The sequence below is a fragment of the Cetorhinus maximus genome, chromosome 22, assembly GCF_964194155.1.
Source record: "Cetorhinus maximus chromosome 22, sCetMax3.hap1.1, whole genome shotgun sequence".
Lineage (NCBI taxonomy): Eukaryota > Metazoa > Chordata > Chondrichthyes > Lamniformes > Cetorhinidae > Cetorhinus > Cetorhinus maximus.
Genome location: NC_135900.1, coordinates 42,454,954 through 42,474,572, shown reverse-complemented (window position 1 = coordinate 42,474,572; position 19,619 = coordinate 42,454,954). Strand labels below are relative to the sequence as shown.

The following is a 19,619-nucleotide window of genomic DNA, read 5'->3' as shown; positions in this document are numbered from 1 at the left end:
TGCTAGTGCCTATCCTGAGCAAGTGAATGCCCAGCTCTGAACTGAATACTAGTGCACGGTAGCGCAAACAGGAAACTGTAAAGTATTTCCTTGGAGACCTTGGTCTTTGCCTGGAGTTGTCTCAGATTAAGCAGCTTCCCATCCATGCAATATCTAATTTTGATGCCAGGATCACCATTGTGGAAGGTATCGGAGACCATCATAGGGAAAAACATACTGAAGGGGGGTTGGCACTTGTACACAGCTTTATTTAACTCCATTTGTGCCTGGGAATGGGTCAGAAGATTCACCATCATCCAGGACACATGTAAGCATGGTGTCATGAAACTGTCAAACCATTGTGATGAATTTCTAAGGACAGCCAAATTCCTCCGTTACCTTCCAAAGGTCCTGACTGTGTTAAAGGCCTTGGCCAGGTCAACATACTGGTGTAGTGGTCCATGTTTTGTCCTTGGCAATTTTCTTGGAGCTGTCTAATTGCAAACACCATATCAATGGTTCCTCGTATTTTTCTGAAATCACATTGACCCTTTGACAGCAGATCCTGAACCAAGCGGTTCAGAAAGATTCTGGTGAAGATTTTTGCCAGCGATGGAACAAAGTGAGATTCCTGTATGATTGCCACAAGATTGGCAAGTTCCTTTCTGCTTGTATAGGTTATGATCCCCATGGAGGAGCCATAAATCAAAATACCCAAATTTAGCAAATAACCTCTGAAAGAAGAAATTACCAACAGGATTTCACTTGTTGTAACTTTTACTTTCAAACGAATCAGAACCAACACAAATTAAATATGAGTTCACAGGCAAATGTTACTTCAAATAAAAGGTTCTGCTTCTGGGTCAAAGGTACAATGGAGGCATCTTTGTATTCTTGCAGGATGGTTCCTTACTTCCACATAGGCTGAAAGAGTTGTTTCATGAAACTTAATTATTAGGATTTAGTAATACAGTACCTACCTTTTCCATATAAAGTTCCATTCTGTCTGAAGCTTCCCCAATCAAAGTTCTGGTAGCAAATGGCATCAACAATCAAGTGATCTGTGATTCCATGAAAAAGGAACTGTTCATTCACATCATGATTATTATTCCTTTCCCTCATCTGTTCTTTCCACCTGAGTACCAGTACACACAAAGAGGAGTAAATGCTTCGGAAAAGCAGTTAACAAGGGCTAATAAATCATAACTTTCCAAAATGATCATTCTATCTTACTGTATGATTGATATTCAATTCCTTTAAGATTTACAATTAATTTTAAGTTTCTCACAAAAGTACGGAGAATTCCTTTTTAACGGTTTTCTCCTGGCCTTAGCTATGAGAAAAGATTGGATAGGCTGGGATTGTTTTCCTTGGAGCAGCGAAGATTGAGAGGGGAGCTGATAGAGGTGTATAAGATTATGAGGGGCATAGATAGGGTGGATAGGAAGGCACTTATTCCCCAGTGTGAACTAGAAAAAGCATAAAACCTCATCCACGGGTGGGATGAGGTTTCATGTAGCTTTTTAAAAATTTTAATAAAGTTTTTTGAAGATTATGGGCATGTCCCAACTCATGTGGCATTGTTAAATGAGGGGACATGTTAGGGAAATTTTATTTTTCTATTTTAAGGTTTTTGACATTTACAGCCGATCTCCCTGAGGCTGCACTTAGCCTCAGGGAGATAAGTGCGCTCTTTCGTGTGCATGCGCAAAAGAGCGCACTCTTGATTTTGGGATTCCCCCCTCGCCCGCACAGGGAGCGCTTGGTGCTTTTGTGAGGACATCATGCTGGGCGGGCCTTAATTGGCCTGCCCACATAAAATAGCGCCGCCCCTCCGATCGGAGGTGCCGATCGGAAGCATGCCTGTGCTCGCCCGCCCTTCAACTTCCCTCCCGACGGGTAGAAAATTCAGCCCTATGAAGCAGAATATTTACACTGAGGTATAGTTCCCTGGTGCTGGCAGTCCTCTAATAACTCACTGAAAAGGCCATTATTCATGTATGATACTAAACAGTGAAGATTCAGCACCTGTTCAACAGTGGGTGCATCACAGTCAAGCCCAACCCCATCCATAAGCAATGTCCACATATACTTGAATTTTCCATTGTGCTGAAGAAATCACTAGATTGCAATTAAAATTGTGAACGTTGGTTGATTTTTTCCTTTTTGTGTCCTAGGAGCACTGAAGTACTTCTAGTGCAGCTTCAGTCAACACAGTAGAGGCTGGAGATTAAACCTGGGAACTCCCTGATCTCCATAGTTCAGTACCATTTTGGACAGTTTATTTACCCACCAAGTCATCGGAAAACCCTCCTTGTACCAGAACTGTCAAAATTCTGCATCAAACCAAGGGAATTTTAAATTCCAATAAAACTCAAAATTACTTCTCATTAATAAGTGTGTTTTTATAAATATATAAGAAATGTCATTATTTGAAACAGTAACAAATGTAAATTGATCAGTAAGTGACCAACATGAAAGAACTGTGTGAGTTGCAAGATGTAATGCTTTTCTCTCAATGCATGATGCCCCTGAACCACTCAAATAAATTTCTGTATTGTAAATTACTTACTGGTGTTCATTTTCCCCTATAGATTAATCGATCCATTATAATATATATATAATTCAGCTGATTTTTACAATCTTTAAGATTAATGACACTGGCTATCTGATACTGAGCCTTCCATATGATCCGAGAGCCAAAAATATCTAAGATCAGATGTAAGCTACAAAAGTTTAAAAATGGTATTTTTAATGAAATGAAGGAACAAATAAAACAAATAAAGTGAGGGGCAGATTGTTTGGCAACATTTATAGAAGATAAGTGAATACCTTTACAGGCATAATGCAGGTAAATTCATTCCCAAAACTAACAAGCTCGGAGCAAGCAAACATGACCTTAAATGAATTCCAAACAAATTGAACGTGAGACAAGAAGGAACTATGACATGGGAAAAGGAGACAGGGCACACGAAATGTATAAGAGAAAATGCAAAAACACTTTGCGAGGTTGAACAAAGGAAAGAGAAACCAATGAAGAAGTGTAGCAACTGAAACTAAGTATCACAGTACAATAAATTGTTTTAGTACCACAACAGCAAGTGGACGGTCAAGAGAGTAGGTAATGAGCATGGAAGATGCAAGTGTTTGAAACGGGGTGAGAAAAGTAAATACTGTTTCCAAGTATTCACAAGGGAAGATGTGAGCAATGTGTTCACTCAATACAAAAATATCCAATGTAAATTCATAAGATTCACCTAGAAAATTTACCTTCAACTGAGATAAGACAATCTGATCTACAATTTCCTGAATTATACCTTTTCTATTTCTTGAACCAGAATGTAATATTAGGCACTCTGCAGTCCTTTGCTGGAAATGACAGTTCCAAAGATTTTGAGAAAATTATGAGTATACCTCATATAGAGTATACCTCTATCATTTTGTTCACTATTCTGAAAAGCAAATATTCTCTGGCCCTAGCTACCTTTCTACTTTTTGTTCTACTCTTTTGCCACATTTTCCTTTCAAATATTTGAGTAGTATCTTTTCCACACCGTACTCCTCCAGAAATAATTTAAACTTTCTTAACCTTCATAATCTCCCTTTCTTTTTATCATCTATCTTGTTATACTTGTCTAATGTCAGAGTATTGCATGCAGGTAGATATTACTATTACTAATTGCCACATTCAATAATGTTTGACGAACCACTGAAATATTTCCCAAAGTCCAAGGTTTTGAACTCTGTCAATTTTACGGATGTTGCTGGACGGCATGCTCTTATGGAAGAGGGACTGGATATTCTCATATTCTTTGGAGAGCGGTGAAAGCTGAATACGCTGCAAAAATAATCCAGAACATAAGCATAAGTTGATAACATTAAAGCAAAGATTAATTCTGTAGGATTTATTTTGCAATCGAGCATTCTCAGAGGGAGGTCTATCTAGGAAATGATAGATTTGTAGCCTTTTATTTTCTTGCCATTAACCATTAGACTGTGGTTCCTTTCTGGCGTGGACTACAATATCAGATAATGTACTATCCACATATGGATCAGACACGTGTCGTTTAATGTGGCCAGCATTTTAATTTTCTTTCACAAAGAAAAGCAAAACATAGCTGCTCAATGTCCAGTGTATTCCCCAAAGTATAGGGGAGGGTCACTGATGTCTACACACCCTGGGTGTCAGTATATCCTGGGTGTCAGTAAAGGAACAGTTTCTGTTTCAATGTTTTAATGTGTGAAACACATAGAAGAGACTTGAGATACCATGGCCTGAGTTTTCATGCAGACTAAGAGGCTCTCTGTTTGCGAAAATGGCTCCAGGGGCCCGAATGTGGAATTTTCACCCCTGAACCTACCTGCCACCGTTTTCGTAGTGGGGGGGTGGTTATATGGGAACAGGTCTGTCTTTGCACATGCGTGATTCAGGGAGGCAGCTGCACATGTTGAAGTGCAGCTGCCTTCAGTCTGATCTGATATTCACATGGAGGGAGTGGGATATATGACTTGTGCACATTAGACCTGGTAGAAGAATGTATAAATTTAAAGGAGTGCATTTGAGAGGTAGAGTACCCTTTTGGAGAGATAAGGTACACAGTTTTATATGGTCCCAGGACATCTTTGGGAGAGGTCAGGTTCATTTGGGAGAGATAAGGTGCCCTTTAGGGTACACTTTAGGATTGTTAAAAGTAAACATGAATGTATGCAAAAAGTGGATAAACTCAGTGGAACTGTCAAGCTTATTGGAACTGTCAAGGGAGTTGTCAAGGGAACTGTCAATGGGAGCTATCAATGGGAGCTGCAGAGGGAGCTGTCAAAAGGAGCTGTCAAGTTGTCAAGGCACTTAAATCTCTTGGTCTTTACATTTTTGAAAAAAACTGCAGTGTTGAAAAAAATCAGTGCTTACTATTTCATTCTGTCAGTTGACATAAATCTGAGGATTACCATTACAGGATTAGTGATGCATGACAGATTTCACAACCTATCATTATCACAGTAAGGTGCATATCAGTTCACAATTTGACTGCTCCAAGTGCTCAGAAAGTCTTTGAAGTGGGACTATGAATACACATGCTTGTTCTTACAAGGGATTAAATGAAGTTAAATATGGTGAATGGGTTTTTATCATTGAGATTGTTTTATTTTAAATCGTGAATTAACCAATAGACACTTAAGAACTTCACTTAATCTCAGCATGTGTCCTGCGGTCTGCTCATTCTGGATACTGCATGATTTGGCATGGAGGGGGTGAGGGAAAAAGGTGGTGACTGGGGGGACATAAGTTGGCATGATTTGGCGCTAAGTTGACATAAGGGCAATAAAGGGCCATGGGGGGGTGGGTGGGGAGGGCATAGGTTGGCATTGGAGGCTTGAGACACTAGGGGGTGTGGGTGGAGAGTGTATGAGGGGCCATGGGTGTGGGTGATGGGGTTACAGCTTGGCATGGAGGGTATGAGCAGTGTCCCACCGAGACGGCACGAAGAAGGAAAAACTCTAAAAGAAATTTGTTTCTCTTTCATATTCTCATTTAAATTCTGTTTTTATTAAATGGACAAATGGCTGGACTGATAAAATGGCTGCTGCTGACCACATAATGGTAGCTCTGGAAGTTTCTGAGCAGTTCAAAAATGGACAAAGGCTGACACATCAAATCCCTGGAATAGAATAGCCCCTGCATTGTATAAACATTCCAGCCAAGCCAACACAAAGGATAGTAGATGAAACGTCTGCACCAGCCAGCTATGGACCAAGGCAGAGCTATTTGCGACACCTCATCTCCAATATTGTGCTAATGGTTCGAAAGTTACCTGCTCAAAACATAATGGGGTATTAACAAGGGGCCTTGTTAACTGAATAGCTCAACCCAAAACCACCCTGTTACATGACTGAGACTTGAGCTGTTTGAATTGCTTTGATTAAACAGCTTTTGGGTTTTATCTTCAGTCACTGCTTAACCTCAGAAGAGAAACAGGTCTCCAGGCTCTGTCTGTCATATACCACCTAACAAAGTAGCAATGGAACCAGGGCTCTGTCCAGGTTTTAAATTATCTGGCCCTTGTCTACACAGTGTACTACTGGAACATTTGAGCATCTGTATCTATGCCTAGAAGACTAATTTGTGCCTTCTTCCATCGTGGAAGTCATTGCCTCTGAAAAAGCAGATCACCCTGCAATAGTTTCAGCTCACTAACTCCTGAAGGAACGCACCATTGGACTTTTTTGATTCTCAACTTAGTGAAACCATAATTCTTAATTTTATCGTGGCCTTTGCCCTAAATCCCTTTCTTTCCTTATTCAGCTTTTATTATATGAATGTAGACGTTGCAAAACCCCTTTCTGCATTTTGTATGTGTACAAACTACCCCGCTTATTTTACCTTATCCTGAGTTTGCTGTGGTGTTATTAATAGAGGATTTAGATCACTCCAAAACTGAAGGGGTGGGGAAAATACACCGCCACTTATAAAAGGGAGAAATCAAAAATCAAAAAAACCCTTTTTGTTTACAGGACATGTAGCGAGTGGAGAAATCAGGACTGTTCTATATTAAACACCATTCTGCCTGTAACAGGGGCCATGGGAGTGGGTAGGGGCATGAGATGGCATTGGTTGGCATGGATGGGGCATGGGGAGGTGAGGGGGTGAGGACTAGAAGGCTGTTTTTTGTTTTACTGTTTTATTTTGCAGCTGGGTCAAAGTGCCAGATCACTGAGGCCAGCTTTTTGCCCAGGCTGACCCTGCACCCAGCAGCCTTCTGCAGCCTCTGAACTGCTTCTGGGGTCGGCAGACACGATTTCCATTACAACCTGCCCCTCTGGAACAAAAATCCGAACTTTCAGGGTACTTATTCAGCAGTCGTGTTTGTGGAGCAGGGAATTCTCTCAACTCTGCAAACTCAACACGAGAGCAGAAATTCAGGCCCATGACAGATTTGTAAGCTTATGGGAGGGCTTGGCGTAGGGAGGCAGTAAATGAATAATAGGTTGATAAGTAATACCCTATAGCATAAAATTATCTTCTAAATACCCGGTACATGGTAATATTGGATCATCTTACCCAACCATGTTTCTTAGTGTGTTGTCTCCTGCACAGCACTAGGCCTTGCCATTTCCTGTTAAACATGATGCAGGCAGTGTCTTGGAGATCCAAGAGAGTTGTCCTTGCAAACAACTCATCTAGCATCACATCCACTTTTCCAGCCATCAAGCCAGAATACCAGGGCAGTAATCATCTGTCACTTGCCTACAAGCTCTGTGATGTCCCTATGGCCCAAAACTTCCGATCAGAGTCGGAACCACTTGGTGTGACTCTTTGATCCTGCCAATGGTGGGCAACACTCTCAGATCAATTGGCTTTTGGCCAAATCGCTCTTCAAATGTTCTCATCCCACCTGCTGCCGGTGGGACTTGAAAATCCCGGTCCCTGTGTCCGACACTGGTCAGACAGAAAACTGCCCACTTGCCTGCATACATTGACAAGGCTCTGCCTTCCAATCCACAATGTTGAAGAACTCCCTCAGGCAGAGACAGTGAAGAGAATCAGCACAGGAGTGACACCCTTTTTAATGACATTAGCTGCCATAAGGCAAATTTAAATATCTAGTATGAATATTAGTGAATGATTGAATGGGGAGTGGATGAATGAGTAAATGGGTAGAATAGATAAGGTAAATGGGTGAGGTTTTATGTGGGTAGGGTGGCAGGTGGGTGAGGTGGTAGGGTAGCAGTTGGCTAGGTGAGTGAGGTTGGGCGTAGACGGGTTGGGTCAGGAGGGGTTGTCAGTTTGGAGGTTAGTCAGATTGGGTCGGGAAGAGTCGGGGGGATCGGGGGGAAGTCAGGTGGTGGGGCTAGTCAGCGTCGGTCAGGGGAGTCAGGTAGTTGGGGCTGGTCAGGTTAGGTCAGGGGTGTTAGTCGGTTGTGGTGCATCGGTAGGGTATTTGGGGGATCAAAGGGGGAGATGGGAAGGTCAGTGTGAGTGATTGGGAGGTGAGTTGTATATTTATCCAAGAGTTAGACTAGGATTTTTCTGTCTAATTTTTTCTGGGTAACTATACAGGAAAGTAAATCAGAACAGTCCAAAGTCTCTGACTCTAACTCAAAATCGGAGAGTTTCTTGGAAGGTCTTGGGGAGCAGGGGAATTTCAAACTTTTTAATGTGCGGGACTTCCGCAGGGTCCCGACACGCATCTTGGATCCTAAGTCTGGTCTCCTATGATCCAGAGGCCAGAAGATCTGGACCTTTGTGTTGGATGTTCATCCCATTTGTTCTTCTTTGCTATTTTTTTCCCTCCATGAACCTCTAAAAATGTCAAAAATTTTTCAAAATCATTTGAAGGACATTAACCAGCCTCCAACATTTTTCCCAAAGGCCTTTAAAACCATATCCCTTCAATGGTAAGCTGTGGACTAAATTCTGGGGGCCCCTTAATCTTATTCCCTAACATAAGACTCAAGCCATGGGGAATGCATGACAATAATATTCATGGTCTGGCTTTTCAGTATCTGGGAAAGCCACAAACAGATTCTGAACAGGAATTGGTAAATTTGTCCACAAAGACATTAAATGTGAACCTACTGTTGCAGAATCTCAGTAACACTACTGTGTGATGTAGTAAATAAAAGCTTTTACCTTGTATCCTATGTTTGACAAAGCTGATTTGTCCCAATTTTCTGGAATGTTTCTTGGTTCATGGGAACTGGCTTTGCCTTGTCTCAACTGAACTCTGTTGTAAAAGTAAAGAACGTTAAGTACTTAAATTTACAGTATTCTATATTACTCAACAGAGAATTACCAAGACACTTGCAACATTTATGTATTTTACCATCAGTGGAATAGATGTCAGAGGTGAAGAAGCAAACATTGTTTCTTTTTGGCATCAGTTTCATTAAACACTCCGAAGCTCGATACAACACAGGAGAGATGTAGAGTGAAGGTCCCTGTGCATTGTCCTACTTCACACTCTCAGCTCTTGTGCTAAGCTGGTTAAAATACAGAGTAAACTTCCACACAATCTCAACCTTGAAACCCTTTACTTCAGCAACTTTCCACAACAATCATTTTTCTGACCTCTCAAACTGAGACCTAAAATTATTAGGAAGACATTTGCTCAGTGCACCTCCAGATGTATTGGAAATTTGCAGAATTGCAGATGCATTGCTCATGATTTTCCAACCATTCATTTTAATTAATAGATCGCAACAGATAAGTATTCCGATGGCATGAATCCTAGATTATGGACAAATTCAGAGAGGAGATAGCAGAGAATCTGACTGCAATTTTCCATTCCTCCTTAAGCGCACAAAATACAACGGGATTAGAGGGTAGTCAGTAGAACTCTAAATTAACTCCATCATATTATCCTGTTACTGTAAATGATATGATAGAGTGAATAGAGAAATACTATTTCCTACGGCTGGTGAATCATTGATGATGGGGTTTCAATTTGAAATGATTACTGAGGAGGGAAAATTGGAGGAAATTCTTCACACAGGGAGTAGTTGAAGAGGAGACCATTGCATCTTTAAAAGGAAAGGTGGATAAACATTTCAAAAAGATAAAGATACAACATACCTATGACGCTTTGGAATTAATTTTGAATTTGGTCTGGCCAAGAACCTCCTCTGTGCTGTAAAGTTTTGAATTCTATACACCAGGCCATTGAGAGACACTCCCTGCCAGTAATACACAATCAGAAAATCATCCTTTAGTGTAAATTCAGGTAGAGCTATGTGTAGTGGTTTAATCCTCTAATAGCTTGGTTGGGTGTGCATCAAACTGATTTCACCCTATGGACCCTCAGACCACAGGATCTCCTACGAATGATTACAAATTCAACTCAAGTCTCGAAGTTTGGTACAATGAGTGATTTTTTTTTATTATTCTTTCATGGGGTGTGAGCATTGCTTGCAAAGCCAACATTTGTTGCCCATCCCTAATTGTCCTTAAACTGAACACTTCAGAGGGCAGTTAAGAGTTAACCAGGTTGCTGTGGGTCTGGAGTCACATGTAGGCCAGACCAGGTAAGGACAAGATTTCCTTCCCTAAAGGACATTAATTGAACTAGATGGGTCTTTATGACAATCGATGATAGTTTCATGGTCACCATTACTAAGACTAGCTTTATATTCCAGGTTTAGTCTCAGAGCAGAATAAGCTAAACATTAAATAACTTCCTGCTGGAATGACCTGTTGGCATTTTCTTGGAGTTGGCCCTAATTAATTATTCAGAGAGAGCCCCTAACCCATACTGTATTGGTGCTGGGAGCATATCAAAAAGTGGAGGAGTGGGTGGGGAGCATGATGGAAGACAGAAAATATCTAAATTAGGGAGTAAAAATTATTACAATACTTAAAATACTGGCAGTATTGGCCCTGCGATAGAGATTAGTTCCAGATGTCTTTGCAGCTCAGTTGTGTGACTACCTCTGAGCTGACCAATAGCCTAAAGGGCCTCTTGCTCTTCATGACAGTATGGTAGATATGCAAGGACCTGCAGGTAAAAGGGTTAATCGTAGGTAATGTAGGCCTGAATTCCCAATATACAATTCTAATGGATGAAATCCCTCTCTCAACACCAGGCATATGTAAAATTACCCTGATAATTGATGTGGTATTGCAGTCAGCCCAGCTTCCACTGTTTGTTGATCTCTAACATCCCTTCTTTCATCTTCTCCCACTTCACCCATTAATATTATGTAATTGGGACACTTGAAAGACAACTACCATTTTAAATTTTCCTGCCAACTAGCACAGGCTATGTGACTTCCAATCAGATAGTCTATTGTTCCTAAGTTGGAGTGGATACTTGCATTGTAAAAGTTCCTTGACGTGCCTGCTTTACATTTGTCATTTTCCTTTTCTGTTTAATCTTTGTAAATGCTTGATCAACAGTGGACTTCCTGGAGATTTTCCACATAAACTTTGAATACGTTGCAATGCCAAATAAAAGAAAAAATACACAAAGCAAAACAAGTAAAAAAAAAGTAGGTAAAACAAAAAAAACCACAAAAGACAAAGAGTCAGGCATAAAGATCTATTGCGAACTAAGTCGTTAATGAAGACTTGCTTTTACTATACTCTAGACTACGAAGCCTACTTCACTGTGTCCGAAACAGGATTCTTCACAATGGCAGTGTCTGGATCAAAACCCTCATCCTGACTAAAATACAGGAAAATTAAGAAAAAGGACACCTTCAGTGGATTCTGAACTGAAACAAACTCCCAACTGAAGCTACAGATGCAGAGAAAATTCACCATAAAGAAAAAGCTCCAGAGAGAGAGGAGCCTGGAAGCAAAAAGGTAGAAGTTGTACTCCAGCATAAGACTCCATTGACTTTTCCTTGAAAGTCCAGCTACAGTGAGCAGAGCTCAGTGCAATAATTTTTTTTAAATTCCAGGTCAGCCAATACTGAGAAACCCTTTTTCATTCATTCAGGCAGAAGTGCCCTTTGAAAGAAACCCATCGCTCATCCCAATCCCCAACTCCGAGGCTCAAAACGTGGCTCAGAGTTCGGCACCTCCTGCCTATTTCCAAAGAGGCGGCTTTTGGGCCTTAATGGTTATCCACCCGTCAGGGGTGGGTGGCCAATTAGGCCAATTAAAGCGCGCTCTTCACATGCCATCTAGATTTTCCAGATGGTCCTGTAGCCTCGCAGGAGCTTGTACATGGAATGGTGGCAGCCTTCTGGCAGGCAGGGGGCCAGAGGTACATCCTGCAAAGCAGCCCAACATGGATCAACTGAGCTACGAGGGCCACAGCCACAGTTGTGGGCCATTCTGTGGAGGGGTGCCCCTCACTATGATGGCCTGGCTGCTGTGTTAACAGTATTATTTACATCATTTACAACTCTTCAAAGGATGCCTCCATTTTGAACCTACAGCAGAAGCATGCACCTCTCCTACTGAGACTGCTAGCTGTCCAGATCTTTGGGCACTCTCATTGGCCCTCCCGACTGTAGAGCCCGCTCTTAATTGGCACCCTCCTTGAAAATCTCCTCCAGGGTCCTACCACGGCCACATCCAAGTTCTTGATCCAGAATTCAGCCCGGCATCAGGATCGGGACCCTGGAACTAAAATTCAACCCATTAAGTCTGGAGGTGACAAAGGCTCAAGTGAGGGTTTCAGCAACAAATGGACTCAGGTGGGGTCAAAAGTTAAGATGTAACAGGGTAAAGGTAGGCAGTCTTTGTGATGGAGATTATAGGGCATCGGAATCTCATCTCAGGGTCGAATAGGACATTGAGGTGGCAAACACTCTGGTTCTGTTTGATATAGTGGCTGGGGAGGAGGACTGAATTAGTTACAAAGTTTATGGTGGGAAAGACAATGTCCGGAATTTTCCATCCCATTGGCGTCGGGAGTCACGGCAGACATGAGCAGACAATATGGTGAGAAGACCAAAAATCGGTTTTACACCGTTGTGAAACCAGTTTGCGATCATCTGCTCCATCCGTCACTGGAGGGCAGCATTTAACGCATCCAAGGTCGGGAACCTAATTTCAATGCATTTGCATCTCATCATGTTGCCTGCCCATCGGAATCAACCCCGTACATCAAATTTACTGCCCACATTGGCGGGAAAGCATGCCAACCCAGAACATGTCTGGAGAAGTGTGATGTGCAGAAGTCGGGACTTACAATTAGGGCCTTGCTCAATTACAGACATCTGAGGAGCATAAAATGCTGGAGCCTACAGCTACCGGACCCTGGAGGGACATGTACATCGCATGCTGGGTGGATTCTCCCAGACATGGCCGCGCCACGAAGCAGCTCAAGGAAGGTGGGAGGTCTCCGTTGATGTCTCAGGTCTGCTTCCGGTCATCACAGTCTTGGCCATGGTCCGCTACGGATCATTGTCAAGTTCGGGGGGAGAGGAAGGCCCAGCTGTGAGTGGGAGAGGAAGGCGTACTGCGGGGGGAGGTGGTGAGGTTGGGAGGGAAGGAATGAAGGTGTCGGGGGTGATGAGGTTGGGGGTGGGTTGAAAACAAAGGTGTCAGGGGGCAGTGAGGTTGGAAAGGAAGAAGGAAGGTATCTGAGGGGTGAGGTTGGGGCAACAATGAAGGTGTCAGGGGGAGTGAGGTTGGGGGGAGTCAGTATGGGGGGGAGGATGTAATGGGGGGGGAATGCAGCAACTACGGAGGTAGGTAGAAAGGGGAGGAAATGTAAAGAAAGGAGTTCGGATGGGCGAAGGAGTCAGGTTGGAAGGAGTTTGGGGGGAGTGGGGGGGGAAGGGGTTTGGAGAGAAGTAAGGAGTTCGGAGGGGAGGAAGGAGATCAGAATGGAGGAGGGAGTTTGGAGGGGAGGAAGGTGTTCAGAGGGAAGGAAGGAGTTTGGAGGGAAGGAAGGAGTTCAGAGGGAAGGAAGGAGCTTGGAGCAGAGGAGGGTATTCGGAGGGGAGGAAGAAGCATGGCAGGGAGGAAGGTGTTCGGAGGGAAGGAAGGAGTTCGGAGGGGAGGAATGGGTTTGGAGGGGGCAGTAAGGGTGGAGGGGGCAGTAAGGGCGGAGGAGGCAGTAAGTAGGGGATGTGCAAGGGAGGGGTCTGTGGAGTCAATAACTGCCTCCTGGAGAGTAAATTGAGGGTGGGTGTGGTAGGAGGGAATGGTGAGTTTAAAAGGCGGTAGAGTGAGGTGGAAGGGTGGGAGCGTCAGGGTGTGACAGTAGTGGTAGAAGCATTGGTGAGGGTGGTTGGTGGAGGCTCAGAGACAGATATGGACCCTGGAGGTAGGAAGGAGGAGGTGGAGGAGGTCAATGTGGATGGGGGTGGGATTCTCAGGAAGGTAGGGAATGTGTACATTCACCTGGATATCCTGGAAAGAAAAGGGTTCTGTCTAGTAGGTGACAGTGGGAATATGGAAGGAGATGCCAGGGGGGTCAACAGTGATGGGGGAAAAGGCATGGGTGACTGGGGGAGGAGAAAGGATAGGGGAGCTGAGCAGAAATGTGATGACTACCATTTCTTTCAAATTGCAAGTGAGAGCAGCCTTGTGTTGGGTGGACAAGGTGCTGCATGGGAATGCAGTCAGTGGGTGGGTGCAGATGCAGGTCAGCTCAGATGGACAACTGAAAGAGAAGCTCAGCAGGCAGCATTGAAAATGCTCAGGACATCGAGATGAGTGTGATTGAGGAAGGGTCCACACTTGTGTGGGAGATTGGTTGCACGAGGCTCCGAGAGGTACACACTTCTCCCTCCAGGATCATAGTCCGGCTGAGTGCAACTGAACTGCTAGTGGGAGGGATGCAGGGGGAGGACTTGTGAAGCCTGTAAATGAAGCTGAAAGATACCATTACATGTTACTCAATGAAAGTGAGTATGTTTTCAGATTATAAAGTGACAAAATGTGTTCACCCATTCAACCACTTGTGATCAGAAATTCTTAACTTTTCTAGGCCAACCACTTCTTCTAGGTGCTGCCCTGACATCCGCAGGAGGGATGGAGACAGCCTGTGCCATGATTGGCCCTGTTGCCTCTGATGACTTTGGTGTGGGTCCACTGGAGGGCTGAGGTCTTGAGGGCCCCCACTTGCTTTGGCTGTCCTCCTGTGGGCCAGCTGCTCCCTCTGAAGTGACAGAGGATGATGTTGAGGGGGTCACAGACAATTGGGACGCAGAGGGAGAGGACAGCCTCTGAGATTCCTAAGTAGTGACCCAGGGGTGTCCAGCTGCAGCTCCTCCTCCCTTCGGGTGTCCAAGGGCCCTTGAGGGGAAAAAGCACCTGGAAGCACATCAGGGTGCCCTGTTTCCTTCTCATATTGCTACTGCAGGAACTCACCTATGGCTACTACGATGGAGTGCAGTTCAGCGCGCATCTCTGCGTTCTGCTGGACTAGGGTCTCCATGGCGTTCTCCATCCTTGGCATGGAGACCACTATACGCGCACATGTGGGCATCACTTCATCAGAGAGCAGATGGACGCACTCCTCCAACTCGAGTGACACTCTGTTGAAGGCTTCCGACTGTTCTGCGTGATTTTCCCCTGCCTTCTGTTGACTCTCCACGATGAGTTGGAAGGCTGAATCCAGAGGCTCGTCATCTGACTCAGACCTCACAGATGCCTATTTCTCAGCAGTCCTCCAAGTGCCAGGGAGCTTGGCTGAAGCTGCCTCCTCCTGCTGCGGACCCATAACCGTGCGATGACCACGAGATTGTGAACTCGAGCCTGTTCTAGATCTAGGTCTCTGTGCTAGTGGAGGGTGTGTGTAAATGCTGTGATGGGTCTTCCAGGCTGTTTATTTCCAGCTCTTTAGTGGAGGGGGTGTCCTCTTGGCTGGAGGTGGAGGACCTGGATGGAGCTGAGGGACTGGCTGCCTGAGGGTGCCGGTCACTTGTCTGAACTCCCTGTGAACCAAAGTAGATATAATTAGTGCATGGCAGCACAGTCTAAAGCAGGAGAGAGAGCACTCACATTTGCATTGAGAGGGGGGTGATGTGGTGCAGGATCCTCATGTGGGTGTTCGCCACCGACCTCACCATCCTGCAGGCACGGTAAATGTCATCACCAGTCAGCGTGATGACATGCTCCTCAAAGTGAGTGAGGGGCCTAATGTGGGCCACTCCACCCCCGGTCTAGGACCTCTCCCTGCTGCTGTGAGCCAGCTTCTCCTGCATGAAAACAGATGGAGAGAGTGTGAGCAGGACACATGGCACTGCATGGAATGTTTGTGTGGTGAGTGGAGCCATGGACAGGGTGAGGACGCGAGCTCCAGAGGATATGAGCCTGATGGAGATGGGAGGGTGTATGTGAGAGTTAGTGATGTTGTCCCTTGAGGTGTGAAATCCCTATGGATGTGTGATGGGTTTGTGAGTGAGTTGAGAGTGATGAGAATAGTGACTTACCCTGGTGGAACGGATGAGAACATTCATCCTCTTCCTGCACTGGATGGCTGTCCTCTTTTGCAGGGCATTGGCGCTGACCACCACTGCCACCACCTTCCATGCTGGGCTGGTGACCTTGCTTGCTGGTCTTCGCTCAGGCCGGGGGTGGGGTGGGGGGGTGGGGGGGGGTGGGGGTGGTAAAGGACATTGCGGCAGGTTTCCACTGCGTCCAGTAGGTGTTCGAGGGAGGCATCGCTAAATCTGGGGACAGCATGTTTCCTCCCTTTGGCAGCTATCAGTGCCCAGCAGCTTCCTGTCCCATGAAGAGTAATAGCTATGTGCAGGGGTGGCCTTTAAGTATGGCGTCTGGTTTACTGAAGGCCTGAGGTGACAGTGGGGCAGGTGAATCAGAGGTCAGCCCGCCAATGACCCGGCGTGTTTTCCTGGAATGCTTTATTAATGAAGCAGGATGTGCCGGGATGGGGTCGATATGGCACGAAAAGCCGGCATTGCAGCCAGCAAGTAAAATGTCCTTTTACCCGCCCCCTACCGCACTTAGTGCAAATCTGAGATGATTCCACCCAATAGCTTTGGTATTCCCAATATTCAACTAAGAAAACTGCAGCTCAACCAATACTGGAAAGTGGCCCAGCAATCTGATAGCACAGAGGCAGTGAAGCCAAGAGATGTGGTAAAGAGGCTGAGTTGAGTGCCATTGACATGCATTGTTTGTAAAATGCTTTGGGATACACTGAAATTGTGTAAGATGCTAAAAATTTGCAAGTTTGTCTTTCTTACATGTGGAAGCTAACTCTATGTCTGTAGATAATGCCATCAAGAGGCAGTACCTGCATGAGAAAGAGGAGGGGGCAATGATAGATCCACAGGATATCCCACAGGTAACAGTACAGGGACAGTACAAGAAGTAATTTCTAGACATGCTCTGTCATGATCTGATAAGTAAGAGTGGAACCAGGCAAGGGAAGTCACACTGTGTTAAACAATGAAGGGAAGAAATGCCAGAGGAGAATGGTAAAGTCAAGAATGCCAAAGGCTGTCAAGAGGTCAAGATAGATATCCAGTACTACATTCACAGCTACAGAGTCTATAATCTGTGACTTTGATTAAGGCCACTGTGGTGCCATGGCAAGAGCTCTCTGACTAGAGGAACTTAAACATGGAGTTGCAGGAAAAAGGGCACATGTGAGGCAACAAATGTACAACAGGGCTTCCCAAACTGTAGATCGTGACCCCAGAGCAGTTGTGAGACTAAATTTTGGGGTCCCGAAATCCGTGGCAGCAATAGCTGCCATGGAGTTTGGACTGATTTCTGATAGCTGCGAGTCCCCTTTAAATCCTTACAGTTTTTTTGTTAGTGGGCATGGCCTAATGAATTGCTCTCCAAGGCCTGATTACTGCTGCAAAAAAACCTGTAAAAAGGTGGGTGTTCTTTATTTTTGTAGGATGTCTATTTCTTCAATAATGAGGATCATCTTGCATCAATAATCAGGATCAAAGTGCATTGATAATCATAATTCTATTACATTAATAATCAGAGTCCTATTGCATCAATAATGAGGATCCTATTATAGCAATGCTCAGAGTCCTAATACATTAATAATCTGAATCCTATTACTTTAAGATTCAGCGTAGTATTGCATTAATAATTAGAATACTAATAGTCATTTGCTAGTACAGAACTCGAATATTGCTGAAAAAAGAAACATGCTGTCTGAGCTTTTTGTCTTACATTCATCAAGATAGATCACAAGATTACGAACAGTAAAGGGAACAATAATTTATACTGCATGAGAAGAGAGTGCTGATTAGTTGGCAAGTGGACTCTGACTGGTAGTGGTGTTACCATGGAGAATTCAGCAGGGAAAAGGTGACTGGCAAGCATTTGTTCAAATTCATGCAGGCACGTTGACTCTGATTGGTCAAGGTTTTGCCATGAGGAATGAATTAGGGAATGGCTGTCCCCCAAGCTTTTTTTTCGGTTGAAAAAGGTGCAATGCATGGGCATGCTCCTTCCGTCTGCAAAGGACAGGGTCCTGTGTGTGAATATATGTAGCACACACAGCACATACCTTCAGCTGCTCACAATAGGCAAAGTACTGACTGTACCTAACCAACCCATGCTTGCAAAACTCAAAATATAGTGTCCAACATTATATGTGATTCTGCAATTGGACAACACTTGCTAAACAACCCTGATTGTGCTAAGAATTACACTGAAAACCAATGTAAGATTATCAGTCGGGCTTGCAGCATGGATCACTTACACATGCTAGAAGTCACATACCCGCCTGATTTGAATTTGAAGAAAAGCTTGGCAGTTAACTGTTCCCTACTGCATTCTCCATGGCAATGCCTCTACCAATCAGAGTCCACTTGCCAACCAATCAGCACTCTCCTCTCCTGCAGTATAAACTTTGGTTCCCTTTACTGTTGGTAATCTTGTGACCTGTCTTTGTGAGTGCAAGACAAAAAGCTTAGACAACATATCTCCTTTTTCAGCAATAATCAGGATACTGTCACATGAATAGGCTGGTTCTTATTGCATCAACAATCAGGATCTTTGTGCATAAATAATCAGCATCCTATTGCATTAATCATCAGGATTCTATTACATTAATAATCAGGATCTAATTACATGGTTCCAGTTGCATTAATAATCAGCTGCCTATTGCATCAATAATCATGAAATTATTCCAACAATAATCAGGGTGCTAATACATTAATATTCAGAATTATTTCAATTAATAATCAGAGTCCTATTGCATCAATAATCAGGATCCGATTACATTTAAGTCAGTTGCAAATATAGTCATGATCATAAGATTAATAATCGAGATGCTATTACACTAAGATCAGAGTCCAAATATATTAATAATCCATACACTTTTTCATTATTTAGTACTGTCACTGAACCAGTAATCCAAAGACCTAGGGTAATGCTCTGGGGACCCGGGTTCAAATCCCACCATGCCAGAGGGTAAAATTTGAATTCAATAAAAATCTGGGCCTGAATTTTTCCCACTTTGGGCTGGCTCGGCGGGAGCGATCGCGGAGCCGACCGCCACCTGCAATTGGCTCCGCACCACCATTTTACGCGAAAGGAGGAGGGAGAGTCAGGGCCAGCGCCCTTTCACGCATGCACACGAAAGAGCGCTTCAATCTCCCTGAGGCATGGAGCTGCCTCAGGGAGATTAAAGCGCTTTTTAAAAAAAAATAAATAAATGCAATAAAAATGTAATGAAACATGCCCCCTCATGTGGCTGTGTCGCATGAGATGGGACATGTTGTTATTTCTCAGATAAAGTTTTTATTTAATTTGTAAAAACTTTAGGAAACCTCATCCCGCTCGTGGGTGTCCTCGTGCATGAATCGCTGAAAGCTAGTATGTAGACACAGCAGGTAACAAGGAAGACAAATGGAATTTTGGCATTTATTGCTAAAGGAATCGAGTATAAAAATAGGTAAGTGTTGTTACAATTGTACAAGGCATTGGTGAGACTGCACCTGGAGTACTGTGCACAGTTTTGGTACCGTTACTTGAGAGGAAGGATGTAGTTACACTGGAGGTGGTTCAGAGGAGGTTCACTAGATTGATTCCAGAGATGCGGGGCTTGTCTTATGAGGAGAGATTCTGCAGTTTAGGCCTATGCTCGCTAGAGTTTAGAAGGATGAGAGGAGATCTAATTGAGGTATATAAGATACTAAAGGGGATAGACAAAGTAGACATGGAGTGGATGCTTCCCCTTGTGGAGCATTCTAGAACGAGAGGCCATAGTTTTAGGCTAAGGGGTGGTAGATTTAAATCA

The 19,619-nt window shown here is 44.0% G+C and overlaps 1 protein-coding gene across 1 annotated transcript in view; it reads right to left on the bottom strand.

Moving 5' to 3' along the window:
• Positions 1-19,619, bottom strand: part of LOC144696639 (protein mono-ADP-ribosyltransferase PARP12-like) — an 83,293-nt gene that overhangs the window by 5,515 nt on the left and 58,159 nt on the right. The window contains exons 9-11 of the mRNA XM_078568180.1: positions 8,609-8,702; positions 3,687-3,817; positions 960-1,114 (exon numbers count right to left, since the gene is read on the bottom strand). Coding sequence (XP_078424306.1) covers positions 960-1,114; positions 3,687-3,817; positions 8,609-8,702 — 380 coding nt within the window. The remainder of the gene's footprint in view (positions 1-959; positions 1,115-3,686; positions 3,818-8,608; positions 8,703-19,619) is intronic.